The following is a 22,284-nucleotide window of genomic DNA, read 5'->3' on the forward strand; positions in this document are numbered from 1 at the left end:
AGGATATTTGTAAATTAAATAACCGAGTTGCTCTGTTCAACAAACTCTGTTCATAGATGTCAAACAAAAAATACCGAGCGATCAGTAAAACGAATGTGCTTTGCTGAGCTGACGGTAATACTTTTACCGAGTTCGGGTCCCAGTAGACTCATGCATGACGCCATATTGTGTATTGAAGTTTTTGGGATTTTAAGTCGTAGTTTGTGCGCTTGTTTAGATGTGCAGCCAAATAATTGTTTGCTGGTGGATTATCCGGTAAGTAAAGAAGCGACCGAACAAAAAATAATTATATATTAAACCATTACTTGAATTTTAGGAAGTTTGCTGCATCGTTGAAGTTGTTTCGTCTGCGTAACGAGGATAGAGGACATCAATATGTTGCTGCTCATCGCCAACACGCAGTCTACGGAAGGTGTCGAACTGATCTTCCTCCTGTTCGATTCACATCACATTACCCGATGCACAAGGTTGTACCTACCCATTGGATCAATTATCGAACGTAATGAAAAGGAACGGTGACGGTAATGGTAGGATTTGGCATGAAAGACACATCTAATTATGCCGTTACAGTCGCCGTTCCGTTCTATAAGAGGTTATATATATAAGAGAACATTTAGAATCATTCCCATCGACTTAGTCGGTTTTGTTAAAAACACTGCGGAAATAACATTTTTTTTAAATAAACATATTTTCGAACGAAAAAGTTTTTCTTTTTTTTTTCTTATCCATGAAATACCAAAAATTCAAAATTACATTTTGCTCGGTAATATTTATTACAGAAATCTGTATTCTTTTTACAGATCATTCAGTATTTTCTTACTGAGCACTCAGTATTTTTTACAGATTATCTCAGTAATATTTGACATCTCATCATCGAGAGTGCAAACCGAGGACTCGGTAAATTGTTGAACTTTTTTACTGAGCGGCTACCGAGAGCTCAGCTGTTGAGAAATCGGTAATTCGTTTACCGAGCCCGTTGAAATAAATTAAGTGTGTATATAAAAGTTCATTTAATCATCATAGAATGTTCTGTGAAATTGTTCTGTAGCATACCAACTGCCGTTTTTGCAATTCTGAGGTCAATCGAGCAATCAGAACCAATTCCCAGATCGAATGAGTGACGGAGGTGTATTTTCCTATACATTTTGGCTGAAATCCCCATACAAACTTCAAATCAAATGCGCCAGCTTATGCAACAAGCGATTGAGCTGAAATTTTCAGAGATTGATTTTCTCACCCAAAGACACAGTCCTGGGGGGTGCCCCGTGGAATTAGACAACTTTTTGTTTCCTGGGCCAGTCTATTCGATAATCCTCGCCAACCGGTTCGGTAACTGTTCGGGGAGTGAAAAGCCTCGCAGCTCAAAGTACTTCACGGCGGACCGCTCTTACCTTCTCAGTGCGGGCTTGTTGCGTCCTACGTCTAGCCTTGAGGCTGATTGTACGGCTGCAATCTCAGCAATCCACCAGTATACCGGGCGTCTGCCATTTCTTGGCAGGGCTTTCCTCGGCATAGTAGCGTCGCACGCGCGTTATAGGCTAGCTACCAGCGCATCCATGCTCATACTGTCGGTGTTGGCCTCCAGCCCTAGGGCCACGGTGAAAACTTCGCTGTAGAAGTGATTGGACTTCCACCCACGTACCTGACAGGGAGCACCCGCCCTCGGATGCTGCACACCATAGTTGAGAATTGCTAGGCGATCACTATAGGTGTAGCCCTCGTCTATCCTCCAATCCATGTCAGAGACCAGACCAGGGCTGATAAACGTTACATCTATCCATGACTCGGCCCTAGAGTCCTATAAGAAGAGTATCGCATTATTCCACGTTTGACAGGTCTCCTGCTCGTTTGGAATGCGCATTTGTATGGAACTGACAGCTGATTCTGTTCCAATTTTGACACTTGACGGCACTGTTATTATAGTCACTGTACTCGGCCCCATTCCTACGGAATGTGCTACTGGCGCCGTCATTGACTAGCACTGCGTCGAGTTTTGAGAGTGAGAAAAATGACGTAATCGATGGGTTGTGATTTTGGTGGTAGGGAATAGCGTGAAAGGAAAGCAAGAAAAGCACATTAGACGTTCGATAACTGCAAGTCATTTAACTGCAATGCTTTTTAACTGCAATTCGATAGTTGCAACAGTGTTGCAGTTATCGGACCGCTAAACTTCAAACTGATGTCAAACTCAATGACAGCTGCATTGCGCTGCATATTTAGATGCAGTTTTATTGCATCTGATGTCGATTGACAACCGTTTGACGTCTAGAATGCGTTGCAGTTATCGAACGGCATTCGTTAACTGAAAAGTAAACATTTTGCAGTTATCGAACGGCTACTGTAGTTATGTTTGTCTGACTGAACAGCTAGGAGGTTGCCAGCTAGTAGTAAGTGTATTTTTGTGTGGATTATTTTTGATTGTGAAAATTGTAATTGAATAAATGTGATTTTAGGCGTCTGATGATGGTTGAAGCGTAGTAAACCGAAGCGCGTAACACTAAATTGCTGTGTTGATTTGTTTCTCACCGAAAAAAGCCAATCAAAGCAACAATAAGTTTCCACGGTGATTAAACCCCATTCAATATGATCCATGGCACGATATACAAACAACAAGGTAGGCTCGTTCAGAAAAATTACAATTCAAGAGTGACGTATATTTTATCGCCACATGTTAGAGTATAAAAGTAAACATGCTTGTGTGGCCCCAAATGGCCGGAGCGAATTGTTATGACAGCAGCTCTCCGTGGGTGCGTGTGCACGCCACGGTGGTCTGACCAGAAGAGGCCGAGTCATGGCTTGCTGCGCACTGATCGACACGCTGAGGTGTTAATGTATAATCACACGCTGATGGTAATATACTCAAACCCCACATTTCCCTTCTTCTCTCATTAAAAAAAGCAAAAAAAATCCTCTAGCATAGTGATTTTTTAAAGTTATTTGCGCGAGACGAAGATGAACATATTGCTTTTGAGAAATCGATGGTTTCGAGCAACGAAATGTAAGTCAATAATCTAAATACCTTATACCGTCCATTAAATCCAACTATCAGCTTCATATATAATAATACCAGCAAGCTGACCTTCAACATATCGATGTTGAACTTGCTAACAACCGCTGAGAACATGTGTTCCCAAACTGTGGGCCGCGACTCCGCGTGGGCTGATCAATGATGGGTTGCGAAAGACGAATCTTGATTCATTCTTTTGTCCCTATTTTGTCCCACAAATCTATCACAGCCATGAGATTTGGATCTATGTAGTGAATGGAGAACAATAAATTTTAAGATTTTGTCAAATACAATGAAATCCAAACAATTCAAATCCAATCCAAATTCCAATAAAAATCTAAGCCACATTCAATCCAATTCCAATCAACATCCAATCCTAATCCAATCTAAATTCAACCCAAATCCATTCCACATTCAATCCATATCCGTTCCACATCCATTCCAAATCCACTCAAATCAAAATCTAATCCAAATCCAATCTAAATTCAACCAAATGCAATTCTAATCCAAATCGAATTCAAATCCAGTCCAAATCCAATCCAAATCCAACCAAAATCAAATCCAAATCCAATCCATATCCAATTCAAATCCATTCCAATCAAATTGAAATCCAACCAAAATCTAATCCAAATCCTATCTAAGTCCAACCCAAATCCAACCCAAATCCAATCCAAATCCATTCCACATTCAATGCAAATCCGTTCCACATACATTCCAAATCCACTCCAATCAAAATCTAATCCAAATCCGACCCAAATCCAAATCCAATCAAATGCAATTCTAATCTAAATCAAATCCAATCCAAATCCAGTCCAAATCCAATCCAAATCTAATTAAAATCCAAACCATATCCAGTTCAAATCCATTCCAATCAAATCAAACCAAAATCTAATCCAAATCTAATCTAATAAAATTTCTCAGAGATATCATACTTAAATGAGATAGCATAAATATATACCTAAATTTTAGACTTATGTTAAGAGCATCATTATCGGTCGCGAGCATTTTAATGACCCGCGCAGCGCTTTCATTTTTGTTTCGTCACTCGTTTCCGTATCGGTCACTATTTTAGGCTCTCAATTTGATTGCTGTATTCCATACCGGTGACGTTTGACAGTTGACAGTTCATCAAATAGCAGCGCTCTTATCGCGCTACCAAATTTGGTCACCTGTCAGTCGCGCTACTGTTATAGCAGCGCGTTTAGTAGTGACCGGTAAAGTGTCAAGTAATGATATTGCGCTGCCAAACGGCTTAAACTCACCACCGGTAATCTTGCTCTAACCAGTACGATTAGCCAATAACTCCAAACTTATGACTTTGTGAATGCTGGCAACGTTCTTTTAGCTTCGTGAATGTTGGATATCTCATCCCACGGGTAATTCCGCTACGACTACTAAGTCAGTAAATTCCAAAATAAACTTCAAGATAATATATTAAGCCTTCCAAACAACTTTGTAGCATACGATAGATCTCCATATCTCTCAGATTTCGATAGAACTAGCTTAACTGGTAGTCTCATGTACACTAAAGTCGCTAAGTTATACATTTCAAGCTAAATTTATTTTAACCAAAATAAATGCTTCCATGACCCACCTTGGGATTTTTTTAAATTTTCAACTTTTTCTCGGCAGTCTCCCAGACACGTCTTGTGGTATTGCAAACCACAAACCAGCGGTCTCCCATGCTTTGTGATTTTTCAAACCACAATCCATTTTCCAACGATCTTCCAGACACGCTTTGTGATTTTCCAAACCACAATCCATTTTCCGGTGGTCTTCCAGACGCGCTTTGTGATTTTCAAACCACAATTCAATTTCCAGCGGTCTTCTAGACGCGCTTTGTGATTTTCAAACCACAATCCATTTTCCAGCGGTCTTCCAGACGCGCTTTGTGATTTTCCAAACCACAATCCATTTTCCAGCGGTCTTCCAGACGCGCTTTGTGATTTTCTAAATCACAATCCATTTTCCAGCGGTCTTCCAGACGCGCTTTGTGATTTTCTAAATCACAATCCATTTTCCAGCGGTCTTCCAGACGCGCTTTGTGATTTTGAAACCACAATCCATTTTCCAGCGGTCTTCCAGACGCGCTTTGTGATTTTCCAAACCACAATCCATTTTCCAGCGGTCTTCCAGACGCGCTTTGTGATTTTCCAAATCACAATCCATTTTCCAGCGGTCTTCCAGACGCGCTTTGTGATTTTCCAAACCACAATCCATTTTCCAGCGGTCTTCCAGACGCGCTTTGTGATTTTCCAAACCACAATCCATTTTCCAGCGGTCTTCCAGACGCGCTTTGTGATTTTGAAAATCGCAATCCATTTTCCAGCGGTCTTTCAGACGCACTTTGTGATTTTCCAAACCACAATCCATTTTCCAGCGGTCTTTCAGACGCGCTTTGTGATTTTCAAAACCACAATCCATTTTCCAGCGGTCTTCCAGACGCGCTTTGTGATTTTCCAAATCACAATCCATTTTCCAGCGGTCTTCCAGACGCGCTTTGTGATTTTCCAAACCACAATCCATTTTCCAGCGGTCTTCCAGACGCGCTTTGTGATATTCCAAATCACAATTCATTTTCCAGCGGTCTTTCAGACGCGCTTTGTAGCAATACAAACCCATTGCCTTGTGTTTTTTTTTTAATCTTCAGAAATTTTAACACATTAGTACATTACCAATTGAATTCAACTCACCTTTTGTAATCAGCATCAGGATCCAAAAAATATCCAGGCAGGATCGCCAAAATGTATGGCCCCAGATGGCCGGAGTGAAATGCAATGACCGCAGCTCTCAGTGGTTGCGTGTGCACGCCACGGAGGTCTGACCAGAAGAGAGCCCGAGTCATGGCTTGCTGCGCACTGATCGACACGCTGAGGTGTTGATGTATAATCACACGCTGATGGTAATATACTCAAACCCCACAATGCTGAGACCGTAGAGCATTGTCTCAGTTCAGCTTGTGTGAAGATATTAGTAACGACACATGTTTACATTCAAACTGAATGTTTACATATACGTGCTGAGCCTGCCTTGTTTTTTTTTGTATGCCGTGGTTACAGGGATTCCAAATCCTCTCAGTATGTTGACGAAAATCCTCCAGGGATTCCGACGGGAATATTTCATAAATTCCAAAAGGAATATTGCAGGGACTCCGACGGGAATGTTCCAGGGATTCCAATGAGAATCTTCTAGAGATACTTCATCCTCCTGGTATTCCGACGTGAATATTCCAGGAATTTGAAAGGGGCTTTTCCAGGGATTCCGACGGGAATGTTCCAGAGAATCTGACGGAAATATTTCAGGGTTCCAATGAGAATCGTCTACCAAAGTAACCACCAAGCATTAATTTTACAGCCGTTTAAAATAATTTTATAAATGTACATGTGCCACTTTTACTGGGAACGATTTTCGGTTTCTGTTCCAGTTTGTTCCCAATAATAGTGGTACATGTGCATTTTGTTCAAAAAAACTTGAAATTTGATAAGAAACTTTGCATATTTCTCACTATTTAGGTACATTAGTCATAACACGTTGGTACAGTAGAGTTGCAGAAAATTGCAAATTTGAATTTGATGTTCGAAATCTTGGGAAAATGCTTCTTCTGTAAAATTTACGCAATGTGACATGTACCGTGTTTGCTGGCACCGGTTTAATTAATGCATGTAATCAATCACAGATCAGCATATTAAATGCTTATTGCGTTAGATCAGTTTTACCGATGTAAAGATGCATTTATTCAGTGTTATGAATGCAGCGATGCATTACATATGTTTTAATTCAACATGTCAAAGTAATCCAGCTTTCCATTTTCACCATAATGGCGGATGCTATAAATTTTTTGACAAGAACTGCTTCCAGACACTGAACTGAAATTCCCATCTAAGCAAACGTTGATATTCTTGTTACCAATGACATCCATTGAGTTGTTTATTTTACTATCAACAAGCAAAATTTGCGCAAGATTGATGAAATTCCATTCAAATAATTTAAAATTTGCTAATTTTCTTTTTCATTTCAGATTATATTTCTGAGTATGAGTCGAACTGAATCTCAACTAAATTTCAACAGTTTTTTATATTTTTGATACCAAAATTATATGTGATGACTGAAAGTTTCTCGAAATGGAGTAGGAACCCAACAGAAAGTTTTATTTTTTCACCTCTTTACAATCAAGGCTTCCTCAAATCTTTGCATCCAGAATTTTCACAATATGGAATAACGATCAGCAGAATCACAAAAAAAATATTTCCATAATTCAACAGAAAAAAATTTCGTATCAAAACAGCACTACGCCTTTATGATTATTATCCACACTATATTTATCCACGTATTCTTCACGTAATATATTCTATAGAAACTCTTCACAAATCTTCCTTAGGTCACAATAAAAAGCAGCTCAACGAGTGCAATTCCGATGGAAAATTCTGTCGGCTTTCCCACCATACTTATGGCGTTATTTTAAGCCAATGACGAACGAATAAATTCCGAAACGAATTGTTACTTTTTTGCGACTGGTTTTTACTTTATGAAAACTAAGCGTACATATAATCAAAACATAAATCTGATAAAATTATTATACACGACCTTACCATTCAAACTTCTTCAAAATTAGCTCCTCCCAAGTCAGCAGAAGATTAAATTGAACACTGAACATCTATTTGAAAATACGTTGAGAATATAGAAACATTTTTTTTGAAATATAATTATAAATCAATTGCCTCACTCCAACCAATACTTATTCTTCCCAATGGGGTTTAATTAATACTTCTGCCATTACCTATTTTCATTACCCCGAAAACTCCACCAAAACTAACAAAAACAAAATTTTGATAAGACCGGGGGGTCTGTATGGGAACCATCTCCCCTTCGGTGGGTGGTTGTCTTAAGGAGCAGTAGCGAAAAAGTACCAATTCATTCCGGAATTCATTGATTCGTTTATTCCTCGGAAGTACACCATGTTGAAGCTGTTTTTTAATGTGACTTGAGGAAGATTTGCGAAGAGCTCATCAGTGAGGAATCACATAGAGGGTCACGAAATTGTGGGTAAGCGTCATTTTTGAAGAGGTGCGAATTTGGAACTATCTGCTAGCTGTGCTGCTAGATTCCCACTTCAGTTCGGAAAACTTTCCGTCGGCAAATATGGTTACGGCTAAGCATCAATCTCAGCATATTTTAAAATAATATCTAAAATGGAAGAAAAATAAGCAGATTATTGAATGATTTGAATAGAATTTTATCAATCTTGCGCATATCTCCTTGTTGATAGTAGAATAAACAACTCAATGGATGTCATTGGTAACGAGGATATTAACGTTTGCTTAGATGGGAATTCCAGTTCAGTGTCTGGAAGCAGTTCTTGTCAAAAAATTTATAGCATCCGCCATTATGGTGAAAGTGGAAAGCTGGATAAGGCATTATTTCGGTCGTAAAAGTGCCTTTTTCCCCTTTAAGTCAACTTTAATGGCTGTATTATTTGCAAGCATATATAGCTCCATGGTTACTTGGGTAGATAATATTCCAGGAATTCCGACGGAAATGTTCCAGGAGTTCCAACGGGAATGTTCCAGAGATTTCGTAGGCAATGTTCCAGGGATGTAGAAGCAAATCGATGAAGGATCCCAAAGCAAATCATTGAGCGACTTCGAATTAATCCTCCAGGGATTCCGAAAAGAATCCTCCAGGGATGTTGAAGGTAATCGTTGAGGGATTTTGAAGCAAATCGTCGAGGGAGTCGGAACTAAATCTTCAAGGAATTCCGAAGCAAATCTCCTAATGATTCCGAAACAAATCTTCGCACGATTCCGGAAGAATTTGTTTACGTTTGCGACTTTCGCCCTTTTGAAACAACAATGTCGATTTGGTTTTCACTCATTTCATTATGATAGGGTGAATGTGGGAGATAACACTTTTGTCTTCAAACTTCAAACAGTGATTCATTATGCTATATGTTGAAATTTGATATCACTGCTAACTAACTTTTCAAATCCTTGGGGGCCAATTTTGTTCTAGGGAGGGCTGAGCTCCCCTAGCCCCCCTTATTTACGCCAAAGGACAAAATGCTTACTTGCTCCAAAAAATCCTAAAATGCACCTTGCTTCTACCTTACAGGTTAGGACCGTTAGGACCCGTCAATGTACGTACATACATATAACAATAAACAAGACCAATATAGATTCATAAATAATTTATTTCATTAATAAGTCGTATCGATAAGAAAAATGCTTCATGGTTTTGTTGTAAGTGATCTGAGAAAATTTGCTTATCATTAAACTTAACCTCTACAGTCATACGGATCTATCTAATCGATAATCACTGTCACTCAATCGAATACTTTCGCGGTAACCTGGGTTGCCCTACCTGCCTGTTCGCCCTTCGACCTAACCCTTCACATTATCGAACGGACGCAGGACGCCCGGTGGACCGCCGAAGCTTCCTGTGAAAGTGCTACCACTGCTGGCCACCGAAGGCCTATGAATGACGTTACCCGTGGTGATGGTGGTGCTTGGAGTGAAGTTCGATCCAGCCAGTCCCGGTCCAGACGGAGGCAGAATAGTGCCATCGGGTTTCACGTGCGTGCCGGGTTTTTGCTGATTACCGAGCAGTCCTGGGGCACCACCGAAGCTACCGCTGAACTTGTTTCCTGTAAACTGACCGGGGCGGTGCGGCTGCTGCTGCTGGTGTTGTGTTGATGGTTGGAAGGGGCTTGGTGGGCGGATGATGCTCGGTGCTTGTGTTTGCGGGAACTGCTGTGGTTGCTGGAATGTTGGCTGCGGTGGAGCGGGTTGGAACGAGACGGGTCTTTGAGGAGTCGACGGGTTGGACGTTGTGGGCTTGTAGGCTGTGCCAAGATTTTGCTGATTTCCAAGAAAGCCGGGGGCACCGCCGAAGCTGCCGGTGAACTTGTTAGGGGGTTGAGTGGGGTGCGCAGCTTGGTGGACGGGTGGTGCGAAATGAGTCGTTTGTGCTGGTGGGGGAGTTTGTGGGATGATAGGTTGAGCAGGTTTGGGGGTAGAGGTGTAGGCAGTGCCTAGATTTTGCTGGTTGCCGAGGAAACCTGGGGCGCCGCCAAAGCTTCCGGTGAATTTGTTGGGAGGCTTGGTAGGGGTTGATGTTTGTTGGATGCTAGGAAGGACATGGGTTGGAGGAGGCGTTGGATAACTTTGTGGAGCTGTGGATTGGGCTGGTTTAGGAGTTGAGGTATAGGCAGTTCCCAGGTTTTGTTGACTTCCAAGAAAACCTGGTGCACCTCCGAATGATCCGGTGAACTTTTGAACGGGAGCTTGCGTTGGTTTGAACTGTGGTTGCTGATGGACTTGATGGGATTGGGATGATGGAGGGAATTGATGCTGCTGAGGAGTTTGCGTCTGTTGAGGAGGCAGCGGTGCCAGCGATAAAGGCACCTGAAGAGGGACTTGTGGATTCTGTGGCGATCCTTGATTGAAGTTCACTGGAGGAGTGGCATGAGGTAGTGTAAGACCTTTATCCAAGGTTGGTGAACCGAATGGATCTCTTGCAAAAATTGGCGATCGTTCGGTTCCGACTTCGACTTTATAGACCGGCAGTTCTTCTCCAGGAAATATCGGAGGAATAAGACCGTTCAATGGTTTCTGAGCGAAAAGGATTTGTCCATCGCCTATAGTTGGAATTTTGGCGTTCGGGACAAATTGGAAAGGTGTTGTGGTTGGAATTCTGTTAGTTGTAGTCGGTTGACGGGCAAATTGGTTTTGGTCGTTTTGTGAATGAAAACTGCTAGGAGAAAGCGAAGGAAGTTGTACGGGTTGGATGATTCCAGAAGCATAGCTGGGTAGCTTGAAGTCCAAGTGACTGTATTGGTTATTGTTCGATCCCTGCAGTGTATCCCTGTTGAAGTCCTGCACAAATCCGGCAGCGTCCAGTCCTGTCGTGCCAACATCTGCAAAGGGAGTTACTGGGTTTCCATAGCTGTCCTTAGCTACGGCCGATGGTGGTGTCACCGGAATCTTAAAATCTCCGCTGGTCAGCTCATTGTTCAAACCTCCTGGAATTGAGTTCAACGACACATCGGCCGAGAATCCCAAATTGCGGGCACCTCTAGACCCGGATGTGACTTTAGGTTCAACCTGCTTGATATCAAGTTTGATGATCTTGCTATCACCGTCGGGCAGCTCGTTGGCTTCGAATTTGTCAATAGACCGGGCGGAGATCCCTGCAAGCGAAAGGAAATATTAATTGATGACAGTGCACATAAGCTCGTAACTTGTTTCAACCGAAGCGTGGAATCACCGATCGATAAATTACCTGAGCTTGTTCCTCCACCCTTCTGCTCTGATGACTTGACTACTTCTTCTGTGTTGTCCGATGACGACGCTGGCGATACAGCTGCAATGAAGAAAGGAAGTTTGATTACTCTCATAGAATCGATATAATTCGGAATTTATTGCCATTCAGCTGTAATGAACAAATCAAAATGAATAAATCCTGTTGGAGCCGTGATTTCATGACTTCAAACAGAGATGTTGGTAAAGATGGTAAAGATTAATGCCCACGCATTTACGACTTCGTACATTGGTTTTTACGAGCTAGACTTTTCAATAAAAGAGGAGAGGGATGTAAAACCAACGATTCCTGTTCTACAATATACTTTACAAATAAGAAACTACTGGAAATTTACTGCAAAAAATGCAGCATCAAGATTAATGGTAATAAAACTCAGCACAGCATTTTATTATTTTTGATGACCACTCGCTCTAGCTAAGTCAATTCTTTTTTTTTTTGTCAGTCTTATAAAGTTATAAAACCTTAATGAATCACGATTGATATTTCGGATGCAATCTGAATGTTTGTACTTTTCAGAAAGTACATATATCAGGATTGCATTTTGTTTAACTAAACAACATGAATTTTCTCCATTAATTTTGGTTTAAATTACCTTAATATTGCTAGAAGCTATGTCCTATAACAAATATCCGATGTGTGGACGTAAAATTACTTACACATTTAGAATTGAGTTCGGGGCCCTCCTTAGCCTAGCGGTAAGATGCGCGGCTATAAAGCAAGACCATGCTGAGGGTGGCTGGGTTCGATTCCCGGTGCCGGTCTAGGCAATTTTCGGTTTGGAAATTGTCTCGACTTCCCTGGGCATAAAAGTATCATCGTGTTAGCCTCATGATATACGAATGCAAAAATAGTAACTTGGCTTAGAAATCTCGCGGTTAATAACTGTGGAAGTGCTGAATGAACACTAAGCAGCGAGGCGGCAATGTCCCAGTGGGGGATGTAATGCCAATAAGAAGAAGAAGTAGAATTGAATTCGACAGTGAACTTGAACGTGTTTACGACTTGATCGTTAATAGTGGGTGGCGGTGCGTGGAATTAAATTGCTATGAAGTCATTGTGTTCGCAGTGCTTTCGCACCCAGCAAAGCATCTGATTCACCGACTTTCAATTTCTCATCAAGTTAGATAGAACGACGGGGTATTTCGGTATTCAACACCAGCAGCATTGACTGTCCGTACTTATGAATTTGTCCAGCTGTAGGTCAGTTCTTCGGTAGATGGAATAGTTTCGACGATGCGTCAGCCCAGGAAGAACAAGTTTATTGATACACAAGTCTGTGACGGAAGTATGACCCCTGCTGGGAATTCATGTCGACACCCTATCATTATTCAGAACTGTTTGCCTACGGCACTTTTTAGATCCGCATATGAATGGCTGATTCGACCGGTTTAGCTATTTGTTCCTCATCATCGGCACCCATCAGAGCCCCAGCTAAAACGAGTACAGTGGATCACCTTTATAGAGCTTTGATTTATTCGAACGGGGTAGAAGTGTATACAATGGAAGCTTGATTATAATTGATAGAATGATGTTCGCGCGTCTTCATTGCCGTCATCCAATGTATTTATCAATGTGACAGGATTGTTTTCGAGTCGAGCGACTGATTAGATAAATCCTTTCCACTTGGACGAATGGCAAAAATGTACGGCATTTCGTTGCCCACTTGTGCGATAATTGGGTTCAGAGGCATTTTGCTTCCATTTAGGAGTGCCTTTGCTACTAACTCATTGCCATAATCAGTGACGAGAAAAATGTATTAACATGGGCATTATGCCTAAGGTATAGAAAACTATTGAACAGCTTGTTAGATGAAATACGTATTTTGGACTTCAACGGCAAGATTGTCTTTAATATCTCGTACTTAACTTCTACTATATAAACAATTAATAGTGAAATTTGATATAATAATACTGACTAGTATTATGACAATTGAAAGCGTTCAATTGTGTTTCATTCGAAATGCATTGTAGTTAACAGTGACCGGCATAATAAAAAGCCCACTCGCCGTTTTCATACAAAATGGTCAACTTTGAACCAATTTTACTGAAAATTTGACCAGAGCTCAGATATATCTTGAATTTTACCACATATGAGTTTCGACCATATTGATTCATAGGGTGAAAAATTATTGCGGTAATTCCAGAATAAATTTTTTGGCAAAATTTATTTTTTAAATATCTTGAATTCTATAGGTTGTAAACTGATGACTTATTCTGCAAAAACGCGTATATTGACAATACAGAAAAGTTTGCGGAATATACTTGTACACTAAGAGTTGGAGTTTTCAAGATATTAAAAAATCATTTTTTTGCCAAAAAAATCGTTTTGGTATTACCGCAATAATTTTTTACCCTATGAATCAATATGTTCGAAACACAGGTGTGGTAAAATTCTGAGTTCTGCCGTATCCTAACGGAACTATCAATTCTAAACTTTCGCCTCTAATTCTATCATGAACATGTACTTCTGGAATATGATATTAGCATTTCCAAGAAAGGGTTATTTGGCCGAAAGACAATTTGTCCGAAAGCCATTTCCCCGAATAATACGCAAGTCGAAATCATTCATTCATTTCATTTATTTAGTTAACATCTAAACAGATAACACTGAATCAACAATTTGACGCCACAATGCACGGTTCGAGGCCGCATCTCTCCATCCTCGGATACGCCCCACGCTCGCCAAGTCGTTTTGCACCTGGTCTGCCCATCTCGCTCGCTGCGCTCCACGCCGTCTCGTACCTGCCGGATCGGAAGCGAACACCATCTTTGCAGGGTTGCTGTCCGGCATTCTTGCAACATGTCCTGCCCATCGTACCCTTCCGGCTTTAGCTACCTTCTGGATACTGGGTTCGCCGTAGAGTTGGGCGAGCTCATGGTTCATTCTTCGCCGCCACACACCGTCTTCTTGCACACCGCCAAAGATGGTCCTAAGCACCCGTCTCTCGAATACTCCGAGTGCTTGCAAGTCCTCCTCGAGCATTGTCCATGTTTCATGTCCGTAGAGGACTACCGGTCTTATTAACGTCTTGTACATGACACATTTGGTGCGGTGGCGAATCTTTTCGACCGCAGTTTCTTCTGGAGCCCGTAGTAGGCCCGACTTCCACAGATGATGCGCCTTCGTATTTCACGACTAACGTTGTTGTCAGCCGTTAGCAAGGATCCGAGGTAGACGAATTCCTCGACCACCTCGAAGGTATCCCCGTCTATCGTAACACTGCTTCCCAGGCGGGCCCTGTCGCGCTCGGTTCCGCCCACAAGCATGTACTTTGTCTTTGACGCATTCACCACCAGTCCAACTTTTGTTGCTTCACGTTTCAGGCGGGTGTACAGTTCTGCCACCTTTGCAAATGTTCGGCCGACAATGTCCATGTCATCCGCGAAGCAAATAAATTGACTGGATCTGTTGAAAATCGTACCCCGGCTGTTACACCCGGCTCCCCGCATGACACCTTCTAGCGCAATGTTGAACAACAGGCACGAAAGTCCATCACCTTGTCTTAGTCCCCGGCGCGATTCGAACGAACTGGAGTGTTCGCCCGAAATCTTCACACAATTTTGCACACCATCCACCGTTGCTTTGATCAGTCTGGTAAGCTTCCCAGGGAAGCTGTTCTCGTCCATAATTTTCCATAGCTCTACGCGGTCTATACTGTCGTATGCCGCCTTGAAATCAACGAACAGATGGTGCGTTGGGACCTGGTATTCACGGCATTTTTGAAGGATTTGCCGTACAGTAAAGATCTGGTCCGTTGTCGAGCGGCCGTCAACGAAGCCGGCTTGATAACTTCCCACGAACTCGTTCACTAATGGTGACAGACGACGGAAGATGATCTGGGATATCACTTTGTAGGCGGCATTAAGGATGGTGATCGCTCGAAAGTTCTCACACTCCAGTTTGTCGCCTTTCTTGTAGATGGGGCATATAACCCCTTCCTTCCACTCCTCCGGTAGCTGTTCGGTTTCCCAGATTCTGACTATCAGTTTGTGCAGGCAAGTGGCCAGCTTTTCCGGGCCCATCTTGATGAGCTCAGCTCCGATACCATCCTTACTGTTGGATGGCATCCTTAACTTCCCTCAAGGTGGGGGCTGGTTGGCTTCCATCGTCCGCTGAACTGACGTAGTCATCTTCTCCGCTGCCTTGACTTTCACTGCCTGTACTCTCAGCGCCATTCAGATGTTCCTCGTAGTGCTGCTTCCACCTTTCGATCACCACACGTTCGTCCGTCAATATGCTCCCATCCTTATCCCGGCACATTTCGGCTCGCGGCACGAAGCCTTTGCGGGATGCGTTGAGCTTCTGATAGAACTTGCGTGTATCTTGAGAACGGCACAGCTGTTCCATCTCCTCGCACTCCGCTTCTTCCAGGCGGCGTTTCTTCTCCTGAAAAAGGCGGGTCTGCTGTCTCCGCTTCCGTCTATAACGTTCCATGTTCTGCCGGGTACCTTGCTGCAGCGCGACCGCCCGCGCTGCGTCCTTCTCCTCCAGAATCTGTCTGCACTCTTCGTCGAACCAATCGTTCCGTCGACTTCGACCCATATACCCGACGTTGTTCTCCGCTGCGTCGTTAATGGCTGCTTTAACTGTACTCCAGCAGTCCTCAAGAGGGGCCCCATCGAGCTCACCCTCTTCCGGCAACGCTGCCTCGAGATGCTGCGCGTATGCAGTGGCGACATCAGGTTGCTTCAGTCGCTCTAGGTCGTACCGCGGCGGTCGTCGGTACCGAACATTGTTGATGACGGATAGTTTTGGGCGCAGTTTAACCATCACCAGATAGTGGTCCGAGTCGATGTTAGCGCCACGATATGTCCTGACGTCGATAATGTCGGAGAAGTGCCGTCCATCAATCAGAACGTGGTCGATTTGTGATTCTGTCTGCAGTGGTGATCTCCAGGTGTACCGATACGGGAGGCTGTGTTGGAAGTAGGTGCTACGAATGGCCATATTCTTGGAGGCGGCGAAATCAATTAGTCGTAGGCCGTTTTCGTTCGTCAGCCGGTGAGCGCTGAACTTTCCAATAGTCGGTCTAAACTCCTCCTCTTGGCCAACCTGAGCGTTCAAATCTCCTATGATGATTTTGACGTCGTGTCTTGGGCAGCTGTCGTACTCACGTTCCAGCTGCGCGTAGAATGCGTCCTTATCATCATCAGTGCTTCCGGAGTGTGGGCTATGGACGTTGATTATGCTGGAAGTTGAAGAACCGGCCTTTGATCCTCAACCTGCACATTCTTTCATTGATCGGCCACCACCCGATCACGCGCCTTTGCATATCGCCCATCACTATTAAAGCTGTTCCCAGCTCGTGTGTGTTGCCGCAGCTCTGGTAGATGGTATGATTACCTCTAAACGTTCGCACCATTGATCCCTTCCAACAAACCTCCTGCAGCGCTACGATGCCGAATCCACGGTCCTTGAGCACATCGGCGAGTATGCGTGTGCTCCCGATGAAGTTGAGAGATTTGCAGTTCCACGAACCGAGTTTCCAATCGCTAGTCCCTTTTCGTCGCAGTGGTCTTCGCCGATGGTTCCGGTCCGTACTCTCTTGTTGATTGTTCGTTGCTTATGATTTTAAAAGGCTGGCTTGCAGGGCCTGACACCAAACCCCTAAATTTCCGGAGGACCATTCCTCCTTATTTCCGGTGGACCATGTTGCACAGTTTCACTTAGAGTCCCTCGCTGGCACTCGGACGATGATCAGCCGACCCTAACATGGAGAACAGACGCTGTTGTGAGCCTATCCTGACATGGAGAACAGACGCTCAGTAAGATTTGCACCTCCGAAGAGGAGCAAACCGCCCCCCTTCCCTGTCAGCATACGACCATAGTTCCCACCGGGGTTGGTTACCCGATCTTCGCTAAGGTTGCTCGTATCCCGGCCAGCACCGCGGGGAGGTAGGGATAAGAGTTGCTGGGTAAGAGGCTAAGGACCGCGAGATGGGGTCTATTTTATTCCTTCAGGTACGCGAAGTACCAATGGTACGCTTTACCCAGCATTTGCCGTGCCAAGTCGAAATCAATAAGTCGCAAATCATTAAGCCGAATTGCATTTGTCAAAAATGAACTTATGAGCGAAACGAATAGGTTATAAGGCCGACAATGTCGTTTGGCCGAAGTGGTTGTTTGACAGAAAGGGTCATTTGACCGGAAAGTGTGATTTGGTCCAACGGCCACTTGTTGATTACTGAACGGGTTATATGGTCAAATATTGACCAAATAACTAGTGTATTCATTTTGAACAAGCCCTTGCAAATAATTTCAACTTGTGTTTCACATTCAGTGGCCACGTTTGATTATGGAACTCGAAATTTTATTGGAAAAACAATAGAATATTAAACTTTCCCAGAAAAACGACACGTCCAGAGTAAAAGTGAGGCTCCCTAGCGCTCCCGAACCTCTTCAAAAGGAGGCTTTCGAACCTCTTCAAAAGGAGGCTTCCGAGCCTCTTCAAAAGGAGGCTTTCGAGCCTTTTCAAAAGGAGGCTCCCAAGCCTCTTAAAAGGAGTCTCCCGAGCCTCTTGAAAAAAGGCTTCCAAGCCTCTTGAAAGGAGGCTTCCGAGCCTCTTGACAGCAGACTTCCGAGCCTCTTGAAAAAAGGCTTCCGAGCCTCTTGAAAAAAGGCTTCCGAGCCTCTTGAAAGGAGGCTTTCGAGCCTCTTGAAAGGAGGCTTCCGAGCCTCTTGAAAGGAGGCTTCCGAGCCTCTTGAAAGGAGGCTTCTGAGCTCTTGGAAAGGAGGCTTCTGAGCCTCTTGAAAGGAGGCTTCTGAGCCTCTTGAAAGGAGGCTTCTGAGCTCTTGAAAGGAGGCTTCGAGGCCTCTTGAAAGGAGGCTTCTGAGCCTCTTGAAAGGAGGCTTCTGAGCCTCTTGAAAGGAGGCTTCCAAGCCTCTTGAAGGAGGCTCTGGAGCCTCTTGAAAGGAGGCTCTGAGCCTCTTGGAAGGAGGCTTCCGAGCCTCTTGGAAGAAGGCTTCCGAGCCTCTTGGAAGGAGGCTTCCGAGCCTCTTGGAAGGAGGCTTCCGAGCCTCTTGGAAGGAGGCTTGAGCCTCTTGGAAGGAGGCTTCCGAGCCTCTTGGAAGGAGGCCTGAGCCTCTTGGAAGGAGGCCTGAGCCTCTTGGAAGGAGGCTTCCTGAGCCTCTTGGAAGGAGGCTCTGAGCCTCTTGGAAGGAGGCTTCCGAGGCTTTGGAAGGAGGCTTCTGAGCCTCTTGGAAGGAGGCTCGAGCCTCTTGGAAGGAGGCTTCCGAGCCTCTTGGAAGGAGGCTTCCGAGCCTCTTGGAAGGAGGCTTCTGAGCCTTTTGGTTGGTGGCTTCCGAGTATTTTGGAAGGAGGTTTCCGAGCCTCTTAAAAGGAGGCTTCCAGAGCCTCTTGAAAGGAGGCTTCTGAGCCTCTTGAAAGGAGGCTCTGAGCCCTTGAAAGGAGGCTTCCTGAGCCTCTTGAAAGGAGGCTTCCGAGCCTCTTTAAAGAAGGCTTCCGAGTCTCTTGGGAGGAGGCTTTCGAGCCTCTTGGGAGGAGGCTTTCGAACCTCTTGGAAGGAGGCTTCCGAGCCTCTTAGAAGGAGGCTTCCGAGCCTCTTGGAAGGAGGCTTCCGAGCCTCTTGGAAGGAGGCTTCCGAGCCTCTTGGAAGGAGGCTTCCGAGCCTCTTGGAAGGAGGCTTCCGAGCCTCTTGGAAGGAGGCTTCCGGATCCTCTTGGAAGGAGGCCTGAGCCTCTTGGAAGGAGGCTTCTGAGCCTCTTGGAAGGAGGCTTCCGAGCCTCTTGGAAGGAGGCTTCTGAGCCTCTTGGAAGGAGGCTTCCGAGGCCTCTTGGAAGGAGACCTGAGCCTCTTGGAAGGAGGCTTCTGAGCCTCTTGGAAGGAGGCTTCCTGAGCCTCTTGGAAGGAGGCTTCTGAGCCTCTTGGAAGGAGGCTTCTGAGCCTCTTGGAAGGAGGCTTCCAGGCCTCTTGGAAGGAGGCTTCCGAGCCTCTTGGAAGGAGGCTTGAGCCTCTTGGAAGGAGGCTTCCTGAGCCTCTTGGAAGGAGGCTTCCGAGCCTCTTGGAAGGAGGCTTCCGAGCCTCTTGGAAAGAGGCTTCCGAGCCTCTTGGAAGGAGGCTTCCGAACCTCTTGAAAGGAGGCTTCCGAGCTTCTTGAAAGGAGGCTTCCGAGCCTTTTGGAAGGAGGCCTTCGAGCCTCTTGGAAGGAGGCTTCCGAGCCTCTTGGAAGGAGGCTTCCGAGCGTCTTGGAAGGAGGCTTCCGAGCCTCTTGGAAGGAGGCTTCCGAGCCTCTTGGAAGGAGGCTTCCGAGCCTCTTGGAAGGAGGCTTCCGAGCCTCTTGGAAGGAGGCTTCCGAGCCTCTTGGAAGGAGGCTTCCGAGCCCTCTTGGAAGGAGGCTTCTGAGCCTCTTGGAAGGAGGCCTGAGCCTCTTGGAAGGAGGCTTCCTGAGGCCTCTTGGAAGGAGGCTTCTGAGCCTCTTGGAAGGAGGCTTCCGAGCCTCTTGGAAGGAGGCTTCGAGCCCTCTTGGAAGGAGGCTTTGAGGCCTGTTGGAAGGAGGCTTCCGAGCCTGTTGGAAGGAGGCTTCCGAGCCTGTTGGAAGGAGGCTTCCGAGTCTTTTGGAAGGAGGCTTCCGAGTCTTTTGGAAGGAGAGTTCTGAGTCTCTTGGAAGGAGGCCTCCGAGTCTCTTGGAAGGAGGCTTCCGAGCCTCTTGGAAGGAGGCTTCCGAGCCTCTTGAAAGGAGGCTTCTGAGCCTCTTGGAAGGAGGCTTCCGAGCCTCTTGAAGGAGGCTTCTGAGCCTCTTGGAAGGAGGCTTCTGAGCCTCTTGGAAGGAGGCTTCCTGAGCCTCTTGAAAGGAGGCTTCCAGGCCTCTTGAAAGGAGGCTTCCGAGCCTCTTGAAAGGAGGCTTCTGAGCCTCTTGAAAGGAGGCTTGAGCCTCTTGAAAGGAGGCTTCTGAGCCTCTTGAAAGGAGGCTTCTGAGCCTCTTGAAAGGAGGCTTCCTGAGCCTCTTGAAAGGAGGCTCTGAGCCTCTTGAAAGGAGGCTTCCGAGCCTCTTGAAAGGAGGCTCTGAGCCTCTTGAAAGGAGGCCTGGAGCCTCTTGAAAGGAGGCTCTGAGCCTCTTGAAAGGAGGCTTCCAGAGCCTCTTGAAAGGAGGCCTGAGCCTCTTGAAAGGAGGCTTCCTGAGCCTCTTGAAAGGAGGCTTCCGAGCCTCTTGAAAGGAGGCTTCCTGAGCCTCTTGAATGGAGGCTCTGAGCCTCTTGAAAGGAGGCTTCTGAGCCTCTTGAAAGGAGGCTTCCTGAGCCTCTTGAAAGGAGGCTTCCTGAGCCTCTTGAAAGGAGGCTTCCGAGCCTCTTGAAAGGAGGCTTCCTGAGCCTCTTGAAAGGAGGCTCTGGAGCCTCTTGAAAGGAGGCTTCCTGAGCCTCTTGAAAGGAGGCTTCTGAGCCTCTTGAAAGGAGGCTTCCGAGCCTCTTGAAAGGAGGCTTCTGAGCCTCTTGAAAGGAGGCCTGAGCCTCTTGAAAGGAGGCTTCCGAGCCTCTTGAAAGGAGGCTCTGAGCCTCTTGAAAGGAGGCTCTGAGCCTCTTGAAAGGAGGCTTCTGAGCCTCTTGAAAGGAGGCTTCCGGGCCTCTTGAAAGGAGGCTTCTGAGCCTCTTGAAAGGAGGCTTCTGAGCCTCTTGAAAGGAGGCTTCTGAGCCTCTTGAAAGGAGGCTTCTGAGCCTCTTGAAAGGAGGCTTCTGAGCCTCTTGAAAGGAGGCTTCGAGCCTCTTGAAAGGAGGCTCTGAGCCTCTTGAAAGGAGGCTTCTGAGCTCTTGAAAGGAGGCTTCCGGAGCCTCTTGAAAGGAGGCTTCCGAGCCTCTTGAAAGGAGGCTTCGAGCCTCTTGAAAGGAGGCTTCTGAGCCTCTTGAAAGGAGGCTTCTGAGCCTCTTGAAAGGAGGCTTCTGAGCCTCTTGAAAGGAGGCTTCTGAGCCTCTTGAAAGGAGGCTTGAGCCTCTTGAAAGGAGGCTTTGAGCCTCTTGAAAGGAGGCTTCCGAGCCTCTTGAAAGGAGGCTTGAGCCTCTTGAAAGGAGGCTTCTGAGCCTCTTGAAAGGAGGCTTCTGAGCCTCTTGAAAGGAGGCTTCTGAGCCTCTTGAAAGGAGGCTTCCGGGCCTCTTGAAAGGAGGCTTCTGAGCCTCTTGAAAGGAGGCTTGAGCTCTTGAAAGGAGGCTTTGAGCCTCTTGAAAGGAGGCTTGAGCCTCTTGAAAGGAGGCTTCTGAGCCTCTTGAAAGGAGGCTTCCGAGCCTCTTGAAAGGAGGCTTGAGCCTCTTGAAAGGAGGCTTCTGAGCCTCTTGAAAGGAGGCTCTGGAGCCTCTTGAAAGGAGGCTTCTGAGCCTCTTGAAAGGAGGCTTCCTGAGCCTCTTGAAAGGAGGCTTCTGAGCCTCTTGAAAGGAGGCTTCCTGAGCCTCTTGAAAGGAGGCCTGAGCCTCTTGAAAGGAGGCTCTGAGCCTCTTGAAAGGAGGCTTCCTGAGCCTCTTGAAAGGAGGCTTCCTGAGCCTCTTGAAAGGAGGCTTCCGAGCCTCTTGAAAGGAGGCTCTGAGCCTCTTGAAAGGAGGCTTCCTGAGCCTCTTGAAAGGAGGCTTCCTGAGCCTCTTGAAAGGAGGCTTCCTGAGCCTCTTGAAAGGAGGCTCTGAGCCTCTTGAAAGGAGGCTTCTGAGCCTCTTGAAAGGAGGCTTCTGAGCCTCTTGAAAGGAGGCTTCCTGAGCCTCTTGAAAGGAGGCTTCCGGGCCTCTTGAAAGGAGGCTCTGAGCCTCTTGAAAGGAGGCCTTCCGAGCCTCTTGAAAGGAGGCTTCCTGAGCCTCTTGAAAGGAGGCCTGAGCCTCTTGAAAGGAGGCTCTGAGCCTCTTGAAAGGAGGCTCTGAGCCTCTTGAAAGGAGGCTTCCGAGCCTCTTGAAAGGAGGCTTCTGAGCCTCTTGAAAGGAGGCTCTGAGCCTCTTGAAAGGAGGCTCTGAGCCTCTTGAAAGGAGGCCTGAGC

The 22,284-nt window shown here is 45.7% G+C and overlaps 1 protein-coding gene across 1 annotated transcript in view; it reads right to left on the reverse strand.

Annotated features, from left to right (window-relative positions):
• Nucleotides 1-9,176: 9,176 nt before the first annotated feature.
• The window catches only part of LOC134225958 (BRD4-interacting chromatin-remodeling complex-associated protein-like), a 91,700-nt gene continuing 78,592 nt past the window's right edge, over nt 9,177-22,284 (reverse strand). Inside the window, exons 2-3 of the mRNA XM_062706422.1 lie at nt 11,285-11,365; nt 9,177-11,192 (exon numbers count right to left, since the gene is read on the reverse strand). Coding sequence (XP_062562406.1) covers nt 9,385-11,192; nt 11,285-11,365 — 1,889 coding nt within the window. The 3' untranslated portion in view covers nt 9,177-9,384. The remainder of the gene's footprint in view (nt 11,193-11,284; nt 11,366-22,284) is intronic.

The sequence above is a fragment of the Armigeres subalbatus genome, chromosome 3, assembly GCF_024139115.2.
Source record: "Armigeres subalbatus isolate Guangzhou_Male chromosome 3, GZ_Asu_2, whole genome shotgun sequence".
Taxonomy (NCBI): Eukaryota; Metazoa; Arthropoda; class Insecta; order Diptera; family Culicidae; genus Armigeres; species Armigeres subalbatus.